Genomic DNA, 16,676 nt, shown 5'->3' with positions numbered 1-16,676 from the left:
TCATTTGTGTGGACTCCAAATTTTGTGCCTGATCCTTTTATTTTGTATTTCATCACAGGATAACCCCTAACGCACGCGCGCGCGCGCCCACACACACACACACACACACACACACACACACTAATAGAATACACACATATTGTATACAGCACTAACCAAACACTTCTGGATCCTTCTGCTCAAGGATCAGTTCCGCATCATTTATATATTTATTGTAGGTAGAGATTGGCTAACAGTAGATAAACTTTGCACGACATTTCAAGGAGCCTAACTTTTGAAGCCTGCCAATTAATCATTATAACTGGGACACAAGAGTCATAAATACGACAGCTTTAGGTAGTGTAATGGCATAGTGTAGTGGTCAGCATATAAACCTTACATGTTGAAAGTCGAAGGTTTGAATCACAACAAGTGCAGTGAAATTTTATATTTTTCTAGATTATGTCAGAAAACTATGATTATCATTTTCATTTGATTAATTCATTTAAATGTAATTTTTTTATCTATGATACTTTGCCATGTACCGAGTGAGGTGGCGCAGTGGGTAGCGCACTGGACTCGCTTTCGGGAGGACGACGGTTCAATCCCGTTTCCAGCCATCCTGATTTAGGTTTTCCGTGATTTCCCTAAATCGTTTCAGGCAAATGCCGAGATGGTTCCTCTGAAAGGTCACGGCCGATTTCCTTCCCAATCCTTCCCTAACCCGAGCATGAGCTCCGTCTCTAATGACCTCGTTGTCGACGGGACGTTGAACACTAACAACCACCACCACCACCACCACCACCACCACCACCACCACCACCACCACCACTTTGCCATGTCATTTTCATCATAATATTGTCTAAAAACAAAGATGCTGTAACTTACCAAACGAAACCATTGGTATGTTGATAGAGACAATAAACACACAAACACACACACAAATTTCAAGCTTTTGCAATCCAAGGTTGCTTCATCAGGAAAGACGGACGGAGAGGGAAAGACGAAAGGATGTTGGTTTTAAGGGAGAGGGTAAGGAGTCGTTCCAGTCCCGGTAGCGGAAAGACTTACCTTAGGGGGAAAGAAGGACAAGTAAACACTTGCTCGCGTGCGCACACACACACACACACACACACACACACACACACACACACACACACACACACACACACACACACACACACCCATCCGCTCATATACAGGCACAGGCAGGTGTGTGTGTGTGTGTGTGTGTGTGTGTGTGTGTGTGTGTGTGTGTGTGTGTGTGCGCGCGCGCTCGCGCCTGTCCTTTTTTCCCCCTAAGGTAAGTCTTTCCGCTCCCGGGATTGGAATGTCTCCTTACCCTCTCCCTTAAAACCCACATCCTTTCGTCTTTCCCTCTCCTTCCTTCTTTCCTGATGAAGCAACCTTGGGTTGCAAAAGCTTGAAATTTGTGTGTGTGTTTGTGTGTTTATTGTCTCTATCAACATACCAATGCTTTCGTTTGGTAAGTTACAGCATCTTTCTTTTTAGATATATTTTTCCCATGTGGAATGTTTCCCTCTATTATATTCATCATAATATTGACTTTATTTGCTTGTGCTTTTATTCCTATCTTGCTTTTTGTGTTTGGAATCTGCTTGTGTCACCTATGATCTGAAACCAAGTGCCACCCATCACTACCCATTCGATGGTGACCCAGCGTCCTGTGTAACCAGTGCAAGGATAGTTTCAGGTAACCAGTGACAGCGAGAAATTAGAGTCTGCTTTTACTGCTAAAACTGAAGTATTGCTGCAGGAGTTGGCTATGCAAACAAACATATTATAAAATTTTTCTTTGTTGAAATGATTGTAATTTTACTTCTGCCACAGATTGTTGACCATCGTTTTCTTGGATACACTGCACATCACAAAGTTGTGGCTATGTCAAGACATGAGTTTAAATACAGTTGTACAAAGCCTGTCATCTGCTGTAGTTAAGTTATAATTCACTTAAAATCGGCTGTTGATAGAGCATCTCATGTACCTAGTGGCAGCTGTTTCCAACATTGCTCCTCGTTAACATTAACAACATTTGTGAAGTGACCCGCCATGTTTGTGTTTCACTTTAACTGAGTGGTAACCAGTAGCAGATGTGGTAACACTGTTGTAGCAAGGGCAGATACAACTATCAAGTAATTTTAATCAGACTATTGAAACCAAAATTTGTAACTTCTGTGGATATACTTCACCTAGTTGACATCATTTTGTTCATGGTTACAGGTCCGCTACTTAAGTTGATGTCTGAGCTGATAGTGAGATTTGAAAAATAAACAGAAACTGGACAGAATGTTGATTTCTTGTTAATGTCTAGCCACAAGAAAAACGAACAAAATATGGTAAATGTAAGGTGGCTGATAAGCTCCCTAGTCATTAATTGGTAGACCTGCATGGATAGCCCTTCAGGTTTATGCAGAGGTGGTGAGACTGACATGTACTGAAACCACCACCAGGATGACAAGGGCTGGTGAGCTGACCGTCCTGGATGAAATTTTTAGGTGGTTTCCCACAACCAAATACTGGGCTAGTACCCACATTCTGCCTCAGATACACATTGTGCAAACATTCAGAACACATTCTCATGCTCAATATGCAGACATACAGGATACACAGAATGATGACCTTAAATGTTCAGTCTCTTCAAACTCATGCTAATCAGCAGCAGCGGCAGACAAGCAGACCTAGGAAGGCTTTTGCTGGTAGTCATTTACTAGCCCACAGTGCAGTGTGGGGTAGCCATTGCTGTGTGCTGTTTCACATCTACATCTACATTCTGTAAACCATCATGAAGTGCATGGCAGAGGGCACGTCCTCTTGTACTAGTTACTAGGGTTTCTTCCTGTTCCATTCGCGTATTTTGCACAAGAAGAATGACTGTTGGAATGCCTCTGCACATGCTGTAATTATTCTAATCTTGTCCCCATGATGCCTATGTGAGTGGTAAGTAGAGGGTTGTTGTATATTGCAAGAGTCATCATTTAAAGCTGGTTCTTGAAACTTAGTTAGTTAGATGTTCTTGTGGTAGTTTACATCTGTCTTCAAGAGTCTGCCAGTTCAGTTCCTTTGGTATCTCTGAGGCATTCTCCCATGGATTAAAGAAACCTGTGTCCATTCGTGCTCCCCTTCTCTGTATACATTCAATATCCCCCATTAGTCCTACATTCTTCAGCAGTATTCTAGAACCTGTTGACAAGTGATTTGTGAGCGATCTTCTTCATAGATTGATTCCATTTCCCCAGTCTTGTACCAATATCTACCACCTGCTTTACCCATGACTGAGCCTGTGTGATCATTTGATTTCATATCTCTGTAAAGTATTACACTTAGGTATTTGTATGAGTTGGCTGATTCTGACAGTGACTCATTGGTATTACTGTCGTAGGATACTAAGTGTTTTCATTTTGTGAAGTGCACAATTCTATATTTCTGAACAATAAAAGCAAATTTCCAGTTTTTTCACCACTTTGAAATCATATTGAGATCTGACTGAATATTTATGCACCTTCTTTTGGACAACTGCACAATTTGCAAAAAGTCTTGAGGTTACTACTAATATTGTCTACAAGGTTATTTAATATATAACATGAACAGCAAGGGTCGCAACATACTTTCCTGGGCCACACCCAAATTTATTTCTATATCTGATGATGAGTGAGCTATTCTTCAGTCTGTTTTGTACTGTTTCTGTGTCACAAGTGTTAGTAATTGTTGCAGTTACAATCTTTATTAAACATGCAGGTACATATAGGGTTGCCACGTCTCCCATATTGTACTGGAACACCTATATTCTTTCGATTTTTTTTTTAAGCCAAACCCCTTCCCCCTTTGTTATTTTATCAGGGAGATAATATCTCTTGTCCCTGAGAAAATGAGACCGATTAACAGTTTAATCTGCCACATATTTTCAAATCTAATTTCTGGATGATTCTTACAACATCGGTTAATTGATGTGGCAAAGTGATATCAATATGAAACAAATACTAACAAAGAGATAGAGGGGCTGGCCAGTACTTACCTCAGCTCTGTACAGCCGATAGATACACAAAAAATAAAAAACAATCGAAAATTTATGTTCCTAGCTTTTGGAATAAATGTTCCTTCATCAGGGAGGAGAGAGGGGAAAGAAAGAGAAGAAGGCAAAGTGGATTTAGTTACTCACAATCCAGGTTATGAAGCAACAGGGAAAGGAAAACAGGGAGTGTAGCAAGGATGGAGGCATGCTTGTCAGAGCTCTGAGTCTGGCAGCGAGTTGTGATGGCATTTTTCTTGTTGTTTCTTATTATAATGCAGTCTTATTAGTTTTTCTTCTGCCTAATCAGAGTAATGCAATGAGGATGGGCCCAAAACTGCTTAAAAATAAAGGAAGTACTTATGTATGTATGAAGACAAGTGGGAAGGAACTCATTTATGAGTTAATCCTGGGAAGGAAACAACTATAAAGCCTGTTGCTCCCTTTGCAAGTGTGAGTTCAGCATTGCACATCGTAGTAATACAGACAATCAGCAGCACACCAAAACTGAAGGACACAAGAACAGAGTTAGGAGAATTAATACATCGGCTAAAATACCCAGCTGTTTTCAGTGCCGAAGTGGTAGTCCCCCTGGAATGGAAACGAGCGTACGGCATTGTGAGCCAGGAGTCCCCCATTTGAGGAAGTTTGACTGTGGAGGGCAAGTATTTATTGCATTCGATGCCACATTGGGTGACCTTTGCGTCGGAGATGGTGATGAAATGATGACGAGGACAACACAACACCCAGTAATTCCTGCCCCAGCCAGGAATCGAACCTGGGCCCCTTGGCGTGGCATTCCGCTGCACTGACCACTCAGCTAACGGGGGCACACGGTAGTCCTCCCAGTGGGGAGTCTGAGAAGGCTGCAGTCAGTCAGTGAGTTAGTGAGTAATGGCGTATCACACAGCAAAACACACCTTCAGTTACAGTAGCACAGGCTGTGCAGATAAACTTGCAGAGAGCATATTTGTGGATTCTGATGTGGATAGTAACGCATTTAGGTACAACGACCTTTCCTTTCTTGGAGGGGCATCAGATGTATGGAATTACAAGAACAGAAATTTGTTTCCAGTAGCATTCAGGTAGAACCTTGTGTTGGCACCGGAAATAAACTGTTAGTTTTTTTGGAACAAGCAGATGAGAGTACTATTGGTATACGTGCTTTGACACACAACAGTCTTGAATGTCATTCATTAAATGTAAACAACATTTCATATTATAATGCTAGTATCAGTGATGGCAAAAACAAATCTGTGATGAAATTAGTAGTTGGTCTGCAACAACAAAATCGATGCACACTTCCTGCAAGCTTTCTCGAGCAAGAAACCGTTTGGTAAAAAAAAAAAAAAAATAAAATAAAATAAAATAAAATTGATTTACTTACAGCTTTGTATGTCAGATTCAAGATGATTTGCCTGTCATTTCATTAGAGGTCATAGTTATTGTGATATTTGCACGGGAATAAGACACTGCATGAAATTTGAAAAAGTTTGCAATGAAAAGTAGGGGTCACCATGATTTTGCATTTGGTACATATTTCATAATATATTAGTGCATACGGAGTTTAGCTAATATATTGAATTTTTCTTTAGACTTGGGTGGAGGTCTCTACCTGTCACCAGTCTCAAAAAAACTGATTTTATTTATCACACTCATTAGCAATTGTACATGCCAGCAATAAAGTCAGAATGAAATACCTATAACATTTCTCATTTCTCATATCTCATAATCCATTTGAAAGATCGAGACAGGATCTTGACAGGTGATAGCGTGAAAAGAGGAGAGTATTTTGTCACATGATTATTATACAAAACTTCACTATCTACTGTGTTATTCCTCTAATTACAGACGTTTTGGTTAAAATAATGCAATTTTTAATGTCCATTGATAGCTGGTAAAACAAGAAATGCTGTGGGTTTTGAGACAACGTAAATGAAGACATCACACATTTATTTTTGTAGTGAGCATGTGCTTCTTTTTGTAAGCTATTTACCTTACTTCTCCTCACTTCCTCACTTAATAAACCACCATTTTAGAACTTTCTTGCACTTGCGTCTGCACAACATGTTAGTGAGCCGCCATTGTGTAAACTCTGCTGTGTTTTGGTAAAAGAAGCAAATGAGAACATGGCAACAAGAGAAATGTAGTTTTTGCTCAAAATTTGCCATTCATGATGCTTCTGTGAAAGTTACAAATGGTTAACATGCTAGGTGAAAATAAATTGCTGCTTTCATTGCATTTTCAGCAGAAATCTTTTTATGTACTAACCAGGCATAGATGGGCCCAACTTAATATTTGCAAAAAATTTTGAGCATAGGGTTCAATTCAGAATGGCACTTTCCCTCCAGTGCTCAGCATTCCTCCTGCATTGCGTGGTCACAACACCCACCACTACTGCCCTCCCCACCCATGCCCTGCCAACCACCCATCTACCGACCACATTATTCTGTGCACACTCTACACTGGCCAGCCTGAGTGTGACTTTCCATGCTTGTTTAGGCCAGTGCTGCTTTGGTCCCCAAATTCTGCCTCAAGGAATACAATACACAAACAGTTAACCCTTTTGTGGCTTTGAGGTCTGTGTCATCCTTTCCTGTCCAGCTAATGGGATCGAACATATTGTGTGCCTGGCCTGCAGCAACATTATTACAAAATGCGTCCAACATGGCCAACATGATGATATATTTTCTTGGCCACTGAAGGACAATCCATTGGGGAATGAAGAATGCATAAGAGGCTGCATGTCTGTTGTGTGCCAAGTTCTGTGCTGATTGTGATTTTGCAGCGGGGTCGGTTACAGGGGTAGGAACTGTTGGGTAGAGAAGGTGGTCTGGGAATATTGTAGGGTTTGACAAGGATGTTACGGAGGTTGGGGGGGGGGGGGGGCGACAAAAGGCAGCTCTGAGTGGTGTGGGGAGAATATTATCAAGGAATGATCTCATTTCAGGCCTTGACTTGAGAAAGTCATGTCCATGGTGGAGTAATTTGTTGATGTATTCGAGGCCAGGATAATATTGGGTGACAAGGAGGATGCTTCTGTGTGGTCTGGGTGTAGGAATATTGTTGTTGAATGGGGAGGAATGTATTGCTCGGGAGATCTGTTTGTGGACAAGGTCTGCAGGATAGTTGCGGCAGACGAAAGCATTGGTCAGGTTGTTGGTGTAATTGTTGAGGGATTCGTCACTGGAGTGTAGAAGGCCAGCCATTTGTTTCAACATTTAAAGTTTTACTGGCACATTTGTGTCTGGGTATCTTAAAGGGTAACACAAGCAAGTAAATAACACAATTAAAATGCAAACTTTGTAAGCTATTTCCGTAGCTCTGTGCCATTTAATATTGGCAATATTCAAATAAACTGCAAATGGCTGACAACAATCAGTTGTAGGCTCACACTGTATTGCACATTTCAATACTCTGAAAAAATTAAGTTATTAGTTTCCTAACAAGCAGGGATGCTAAAGGTACATAAATAAAGGTTTTAAGAGGAAATAAACACACACATTTTACCAAAATGCAATATAAGTATACTTATAGTGTGTCTCACATCTTTCCTCATCCAAGATCAAGACCAGAGTAAGTAATTACATAAGAACATTCAGCTGTTCATCCAAGATAAAGACCAGAGTAAGAAATTACATAAGATCATTCAGCTGTTTCACAGTTATTAATATTTTTTATGTAGAGCAAAGAATAATCCCACATAATAAATTGATATTTTTTAAAATACAACTGCATTGAATGATAAATATTTTTTCTATACATTTTTACATTAGTCTTTCAAGAAATCATAAAAGTCTTAATTCATTGAAATGTTCGCAATTCCGCATGAATAAATATCATTCTCCCCAGGGCAACAAGTACATACTGCATGATGCAGTTCACTAACCAGTATTTATTTTTCAGATCATCAGTATGTGAGGTGCCATTTTTTGAATGTTAGTGTACAATCGGAGATCTGTGTACATCGGAGTGGCATTGCTGTAGGGTCCAGTGTGTGCCAACCGCTGTCCTGCCGGGCTGTGGGGACACAACTGCAGCGAGAGGTGCGACTGCTTCAATGGAGCCTCCTGCCACCACATCACCGGCACTTGCGAGTGTGCACCTGGCTTCAGGGGAGATAGGGTGAGTCGCACACCCATGTGTGTTAAAGCATCTATTTATAGTGAATGGTTCTCTCTGTCAGGCACAAATCAATGTGACACAGCTGCTTTTGTCGTGGAGATAATTCAATAGCCTCCTCCTCCTTCTCTTCCTCCTCCTGATGCTGATTCACTATAATAATTTTTTATTTTATTGCTATACGATTCAGATTCCAGCCTTAGGCCAGTTTCAAGAACAAAAACTCACACCAGTCCAATGTCTTTTGACATAACTGTGTAAATAAGTTTTGTACTTGAAAATCATCTAAGATTGAAATCTAGATCACATAACAATAAAATAAAAAATTATTATAGTCAAATGGTAGCGGCAGCAGCATCATTCAAAAAATTTACGTCTGTGTCTCCATCAAATAAAAATTCAACAACTACACTTGAAAATTTGTGCCAAACCAGGAACAGGGTGTGGATGCTCTGCTTCTCTAGGATAGTTGCCATAACTGCCTCAGCCATCCAGAATGGCTTCTTGGCCTACTCAAATTCCCAAGTGCTGCTCATCAACTTATGTTGTTACCCCAGTCATTTTCCCCATTTATTGTGGCCTGACTGTATTCCTTCAAGGGACAAATGATGGTATGCATTTGCATTGAAACAGCCATGGCCCTTTGAGGCATATCTGATCAAGTGTATATGTCATATCTGTTCTTTTGGACATGTCCAAACACCACATATATTATTGTATAGATACGCCTTGATGGGTATGTCCGAAAGAAGACGCATTGCGTATATAGAACAGAACAGCCACCACATGTAAGAGGTGGCACAGTTAAAGTAGCCAGTTTTCACTTTGAATGTGAATGCAATATTCCAATTTTTGAAATAGAGTAAACAGCTACAACAATGGACAGTTTTATGCAATAATCAATTGTTAACATTCTTTATTCAGCATTTGTTTACATCATCAGTGAAGTTAGACGTTTCTATTTGCAATCTGCAAAATGACTTTCTTAATAGAAGAAAGAATCTTATGTGAAAACAGGTTCGATTAAGGAAACTCGCAAAGTTTTCAGGGTCAAGTATCCTGACAGAGAACTACCAGAAAAGAGGACAATACAGTCTCTGTATAAAAAGTGGTATGCCTACAGATTTATGCAAAATGTATAACAACAAAGAATTCCTTCAGTTTGCACACCATAAATAACAACAAAGAATTCCTTCAGTTTGCACACCATAAATTATCACAGAAATTTTTCAAAAAATTATTCAGAGCCCAAAGGAGTTAAAGAGTGAATTGGCCACACAGGTGCAAGGAAGATGGGAGGAGTTGCCAGTGGTTATTGAAAACTCTTAGTTTGAAGCTATATGTGACAGCTGTGCAGCAATTACAGGAGGATGAATATATGAAAATTTTCAGTACATTTTGTGCTTATGTCACTGAATATGAAATACAGTACTGCTTCTTCCATCAATATGGGGCAATGTGCCACATTTTAAGGTATCTGTGCAATGAGTCCATGATGTCTTCATTGAGGTACAAACTGTCAGCAAACATGTATGGCCACCATGTTCCCCACATCTAACAACATGTAATATCTAGCTTTGGGGACCCTTGATGAGTGGAGTCTATGAAACAAATCCACACACAATACAGGAACTGAAAGACAGCATCAGCCATGAAGTTGCCGTCACCAATATCCGAATTTTATGCCAGATGTATCTGAACGTGCTTACACGTGCCCAGATGTATAATGTTTCAGGGGGTAACTTTCAACATTTTCTATAATTTTTTTTTTAAATTGTAAGTAAGTGGTACACCAATTTCAGCTCTTTGTTTCTGCAGTTCTACAGGGTGTTCATAAAGTCCCTTTACAACTTCAAAATTTTATTGCAACGGTAGTTGTTCAAATATTTTAACAACATTTCTTTTATTCTAATCAGTGTTTATAAAAGTGTTTTTGACAGAGTTTAATTGACTTCTATATGGGCACCTTTAGTTGCATGAAGCACATCAAGACGGTACTCTATTTCTTGCCATGTTCACTATAGCTTAGACCCATCAATGGAGGCAATGGCATTACGAATCCTTTGCTTCAAGTCAGCAATCTCCCTTATCTGTGTTTGATACATGATGTCTTTTACATAGCCCCATAAAAAGAGGTCCAAGGGAGTGATATCTGGTGAATGCGATGACCAAGGAATTGGCCCGTCCCTCCCAATACATCTGCCTGGAAATGTTTTTCGTTGAGGAACTGACGAACATGCAGTCCCCAATGTGGTGGTGCACCATTTTGCAGGAATATGATAGTTGGTTGTAAGTCAATCAGTTGTGATGCTACATATTCGGTCAGAAGGTAGAGGCAAACATATGCAGTAATTGTTGACTCGTTGAAGAAAAATGGACCAATTTGGTTGCACATGATTCCACAGCACGCGTTCACTTTTCAACTATCCTGGTGAAGCTCCCTAGTCACATGGGGGTGTTCAGATCCCCAGATTCTCACACTGTGTCTGTTTAATGTCCCAGAAACATGAAAAGTTGCTTCGTCACTGAAACGAACTCACTTGAGGAATGCTTCATCCTCCAAAAGGTAGTCCATCATGTTGAGTGCAAACTCTGTCTGTTTTGGCTTGTCATTTGACTCAAGTGTCTGTAACAGTTGCACTTTGTAAGCGTACAACCATAAGTTCTTGTGGAGGACCTTATGCACAGTTGAAATTGGTAGTTGCAACTGTCCGGCAGCATTGCGGATGGACTTTGTAGGTGAACGAGTGAAGACGTTTAAAAAGCAGTCGATGTTTTCCTCGGATGTGCTTGGTCGCCCGCTCCTCCCTTTATCCAACACTGTCCCTGTCTCCATAAATTTTTTGAGCCATGCACGAATTGAAGGGTGTGATGGTGAATCTCTTCCATACTTCGTTCTGAAGTTTTGTTGAGTCTGAACATCTGATTTTGTCTCAATAAACCAGGACACATATCGTGCCTTCTCTTGAGGAGTGGCCATTTTATAGAGGTTCAGTTCCTTCCATCAACAGAGTATCTGAAACACAAAATTGTAGTATATATAAAAACTTTAGTAAACAGTGATTAAAATAAAAGAAATTTGTTAAAATATTTCAACAAGTACCGTTGTTATAAAATTTTGAAGCTGCAAAGGGACTTTATGAACACCTTGTATTACAGTTCCTTTAAACTTGATTGGGCTACTTTTATATATGCCACCCTGTATAATACTAATAGCAGCAGTAATAGTAATAGTAATAGTAATAATAATAATAAAACAATGGAAAATCCAGGATGGATGGTAACAATATTATGAAAAGGGTAGTTGCTACTCACCATATGGTGTAAATAGACCACGCTACACTGTGTGTGTGTGTGTGTGTGTGTGTGTGTGTGTGTGTGTGTGTGTGTGTGTGTGTGTAGGACCTATCCTTTTCATAATGTTGTAATAATAATAATAATAATAATAATAATAATAATAATAATAATAATAATAAAGCAATAGATTTCAGATTGGTGGTGGTGACCTTACTGCTGTTATTTAGTGATGATGATTATTATTGTTGTTATTGCTGCTGCTGTTGTTGTTGTTCTGTTGTTGTCGTTGTCATAACAACAACAGTAAATACAGGATATGAGTTCATGATGCTGTATTTTGTATTCTGTCACTAATTGGAAACTTCCGAAGTGTCTAGGATTGTGTGCTGTTTCAGCAAATAATTTGTGCAGATCCCAGTAAAGTGACCTTCGGCAATGGGTAGAAGGATATTTCAGTAATATCAATCCATTTCAAATGCAGACTAAGATCTTTTGTCACTGCTCTCAGTGTGCTGAAAACCACTCGGACTGCTTTCACTTGTTTACATGTCACTACAGTTTACTGTTCAATTCCTTGTATATGGCAAGTTTTCAAGTTGTCTCATGTTGATTTTGCTATCACCTGGGATGGAAATGTCAGTGAAGGACACTTCCTTTTTCTCCACAGTCATGGAGTCTGATGTATTGTGTTGTAGCATTTGATCTGCCTGGAGTGGGAAGTCTGACAGTAATTTGTCAAGTTTGTTTTTGACAGCTTTTTCTGGTTTGTGGTCCTACTAGTTCATCATCACCAGCTCATGCTAATTTTGGTAAAAAAAAAAAAAAAGCCATTGGCTCATTCATGCCGCAGCATTGTGCCTCTGCTCATAATCACTCCGAACGATCTTTTTGCAACAGCTCAAAGTGTGGTCAGCTGTTTCTTCAGCTGCTTTGTAGAGTCCGAATGTTGGGTCTTCTTCCCATATTTGTCTTCAAAGTGTGAATGTGAAGAGATTAAAACGTAATCCAGTGGAACAGAATACAAATTTGAAAAGGGCGGCATGTGAACTTCCTACATTATTTTTAGTTTATCTGCACTGCAGTAATCAGATATCAAAAGCCACAGTGGTGACACTATCCAGATTTGTAGTATGAGGTGCTCCATTTCACTATATTTTAGTCACTCCACTGAGACTTCATATCCGATTTTCGATGACAGACAAGGGACAAACATACAATGAGACATCAGCTCCTATCTTAGAAAATTTGAGTTTATAAATACTGCATGTGCTACCACATACTGGAGGAATTAAATGTTTAGCTTCTGGTTTAATTAAATGTTTAGCTTCCTGTGGAAATACTACCTCATAATGAGTCCTGTGAACCTGTTAGTCAAAAATTGTCTGTTAACCAGTAGTTTGTTATCCAGCAACTTGTGGTTCTGTTGTCTCGAGATTTGTTAAGCTTCAACATTGGTTGTACATAAATACAAAGTGCGAAGTTTTAGAGGGAGAAATGACCTCGGTTGGTGGTAGAACACACACATCTCTGTATTTTAAAATAATTTTTATTCGCCTTTAGCCACTCGAGGTTGAGTACTTCATTTATTGTAAGGGTCTTCAAAAAGTAAGTTACACATTATGTTGGTTGGTGAAGTAACTTCTGTTGAATGGTGCAGTGCAATTCAAGTTGACACAGATAAATGACACTATTTTTCAGTGTAGTTACAAGTCTGTAAACAAAGAGTGGAACATTTTACGAATCGTTTCTACTTTGACGACAGAAATATGCTCCTCTATCACCGAGCCATTCGAGAACCTCTGTGTGAATGTCCTCATCATTGGAACACCCTTTCACCCTCCTTACGTTCTTTCAGCATACAGAAAAAAAATTTAAATCACACAGTACACGATCTGGACTTTCGTATTGGCATCACCCTTATCTGTATGGCCTTCGTCCAAGTGTTGGTACCACTCCACTGCATATGGACACAACTTCGTATTTGCTCCATATATTGTGAGAATTTGATGGAGAATCTGTGTGCAGTTCATATGTTTTGCCCAAAGAAATCATACTGTCCCACATACTTCAGCTTTGTACTATATTTCCTGCAGCAGCACAATCACACTGGCACACTTGTTACCTATGCAGCAGCAGAACTGTATCCAAGGAAAGTTGGAAAATGTATTCACTTCTTGTTCTGCAGCATTAATGTGGGACAAAGTGTGTTATGTAATTCCTGAATTCCCTATGTTCTATAATTTATCAACAGTATAAGGTAAATGTATCACATTGCCACTTTTTGGAACTTCTCTGCACACCTCACATTGAACTGATATCTCGCAGTGCCTGGAGACCTGCCCAGCGGGGAAGTTTGGAGCCAACTGTTCCCAAAACTGCACCTGCAAGAATGGCGCACAGTGCTCGGCTGTCGACGGCTCCTGTGAGTGCACGGACGGTTGGAAGGGCGCCGACTGCTCCCAGCGCGCGTGTCCTGACGGGCTGTTTGGGCCGGGATGCAAGAGCGTCTGCGAATGTGACCCCCACAACACTGACATGTAAGTCAGTGTGTTTCTGAAGGTTATATGGTGTTGACTGCAGTAGTCTTTATTTAGAAGTATTGACAAACAGTTTGGTTTGTGGAGGCATAATGTGATTAATAAACAAATTTTGAAAGGATTTTTCCTCGAGTGAACAAAACTCAATTTTTTTTCCTGCTCCTCATCTCTCCCTCCTCATCCATTCCTCCTTCCTACCCCCTCTTCTCTCCCATCTTCTCTCTTCTCTCCCCCCACACTCTCCCCTTCCCCCCACCCTCTCTCGTCCCCCAACCTGTACCCTCCAACGTGTCCTGTCTCCAACACCCTCCCCACCCTCTTCCCTTCCCCAACCTCTCTCCCTCCCCTTCTTCCCCACCATCTCATTCCCCACCCTCTCCCTCCTCCCCATACACTCTCTCCTCCCCACACCCTTCCTCTCTCCCACACTCTCCCGACTTCTCCTTCTCCTCCAGACTCTTCCCCTCCCCTAACTTCTCACCCTCCCTCAACATTTTCCACCCAATGCTTCCCCTCATCCTCTCCTCATCTTCCAGCATCTTCCCCATCCCCCTACTTCTCCCACTACCTAAACATTTTGCACCTAAAGACTCCCCTCATTCTCTGCCCCCTCTCCTAAGCTACTCCCACTCCTCCTGCTACCACATCTGCTCTAGCCCCTGCCCGCTCCACAACCTCTCCTTCTCCACAACCTCTCCTTCTCCAGTACCTCTCCTCCTCCCCCACATTCCCCAACCTCCCCTCTCCCCCCTCCCTCTGCCTCTACACCTCTCTCCCAGCCCCTCCCTTGTCCCTAGCCTCTCCCCCTCCCCTAACCTTTTTCCCATCTCTCAGCCCCTCCCCCTGCTGTCCCCACTCCCCATCCTGTTCCCCCTCCCCTAGCGTCTCCATCCACTCACCCACTCCCCCTTCACACACGCCCGCGCACGCGCGCACCCGCACGCACACACACACACACACACATTGTAATGCTACATCTAGATTTCTGAAGATTTCATTTTCTTGTTATTATTTCCTCCAGAATGTAGAGCATGATGGTTTTGTTTGTTAGAAATAATAAAAAAAAAACTGGTACATTACCTACTTTTTGATGGATCATTAAGTCACTGGAGGTTAATGAAACATTACCTGTGTGACGGAATTTATGCCGACTGGCTCTGTCTGTCACACTTTTTCCAGGGAGTGCCTCAAACAGAATGGTGACACACATAACAAGTGATGGGATATACAATGGAGTGTCATCCATGTATAAATAACAGAACTTTCTGGGATATTTGCATGGTTTTGTTCCTTTCAGTTGATATTAAATTATACTGTACAGTTGATTTTAACATCCATTCATTCATTTAAAGATGAACAATGTACAGAAATTTCAGTATAAAACACACAGGAAATTCCCCAAAATGTAATCCTCCAGATTTTTGTAACCCCCATCCTTTTTCCTCTCTCTCCTCCCAGCTATGAAAAATAAGATAACATTGTCACTGTTGCTTTTTTACAAATCTGTTGACATTGAAAGATATTTTTCTTGGTGACATTACCTTTGTACAGGTCAGCAGTTATGTCTCATAATTTACCAACTGCTATTTCTTTTTCATTTTACGGAAATACGTTATTGTAGTGTCGTTCGGTTGTGGCAGCTGGTAACACTTGCGCAGGTGCCACCCGTGGACGGGAGCGTGCGACTGCAAGGCAGGCTGGGACGGCGTGACCTGCTCGAGGCCGTGCCCACTCTACACGTACGGGAAGGGTTGCGACAAGCAGTGCGACTGCCAGAATGACGCCCAGTGCTCCCCCGTCAACGGGACGTGCATCTGTGCCGCAGGTCTGTACGGGTGCCGGCCGGCTGTCGGAGCACACTTCTCTTGGTGTTCTCACCTCTGGCGAGCTTACATTCGTGTTCTGGATGTTCTAATTGCACCAGCCATCAGAGTACAGGTTGCACACCTTTCCACGGCTCCTGAGCAGAGTACGCCAGGGGTGGAAGCTTGTAATCGGCTCTTAGCGCGTTATCTGCCGAGATGAGCCTAACCTCCTTTTCCCGTCAGAATGCGTCCTATCGACAGTTCCCATCTTTTAGTCCGTAGCTTCTTTTCTCGGTGATCCTATTCATTTCCTCTTCATTAACTGCATATCTGATTTGTAGCTTTCTTCTACAGCATTACATTTTAAATGTGAAACTTCCTGGCAGATTCAAAGTGCGTACCAGACCGGGACACAGTTTTAATCTGCCAGGAAGTTTCATACCAGCACACACTCCACTGCAGAGTGAAAATCTCATTCTGGAAACATTTTAAATGTGTCTGTTATCTCCTTGTCTATACTACACTGACTTAACAAATATCATGAGATGACGCAGGTGTGTTGTTTTCATACCACACTCCCTCTGTGCCAGCTGCAGTTGTATAGGACACTTCTGAGAAGTGGTTGTGCAAATGATTTGTGTAACATGCAACATCACTGTGAGCTGATGGCTTTCGAATGGGTATAATGTGCGGTGCCTCAAGGATGGGAATTTTGATTTTGACAGTGGTGCAGGAATTTGGCTTCACTGGTTCAACCACGTGCAGGGTGTATCGTGAATGATTGAATTATGATGCCACAGTCCACAACAGATGAACTACTGGCCTTCCAGCCCCCGTCAGTGACCGTGACCGGCGATGTCTAAGGTGAATCTTCAGTAGTGACAGAAGGACAACAGTGCAACAAATCAC

At 41.3% G+C, this 16,676-nt stretch overlaps 1 protein-coding gene across 2 annotated transcripts in view; it reads left to right on the top strand.

The window, feature by feature from the left end:
* Window positions 1–16,676, top strand: part of LOC126293266 (protein draper) — a 356,553-nt gene that overhangs the window by 277,865 nt on the left and 62,012 nt on the right. For both annotated transcript variants that reach the window (XM_049986389.1, XM_049986388.1), the window contains exons 7-9: window positions 7,994–8,131; window positions 13,751–13,962; window positions 15,621–15,787. In XM_049986389.1, the coding sequence (XP_049842346.1) occupies window positions 7,994–8,131; window positions 13,751–13,962; window positions 15,621–15,787 (517 nt within the window). The remainder of the gene's footprint in view (window positions 1–7,993; window positions 8,132–13,750; window positions 13,963–15,620; window positions 15,788–16,676) is intronic.

The sequence above is a fragment of the Schistocerca gregaria genome, chromosome 10 (assembly GCF_023897955.1).
Source record: "Schistocerca gregaria isolate iqSchGreg1 chromosome 10, iqSchGreg1.2, whole genome shotgun sequence".
Lineage (NCBI taxonomy): Eukaryota > Metazoa > Arthropoda > Insecta > Orthoptera > Acrididae > Schistocerca > Schistocerca gregaria.
Note: the sequence above shows the minus strand (reverse complement) of the source record. Positions and strands in the feature narration are given on the sequence as shown.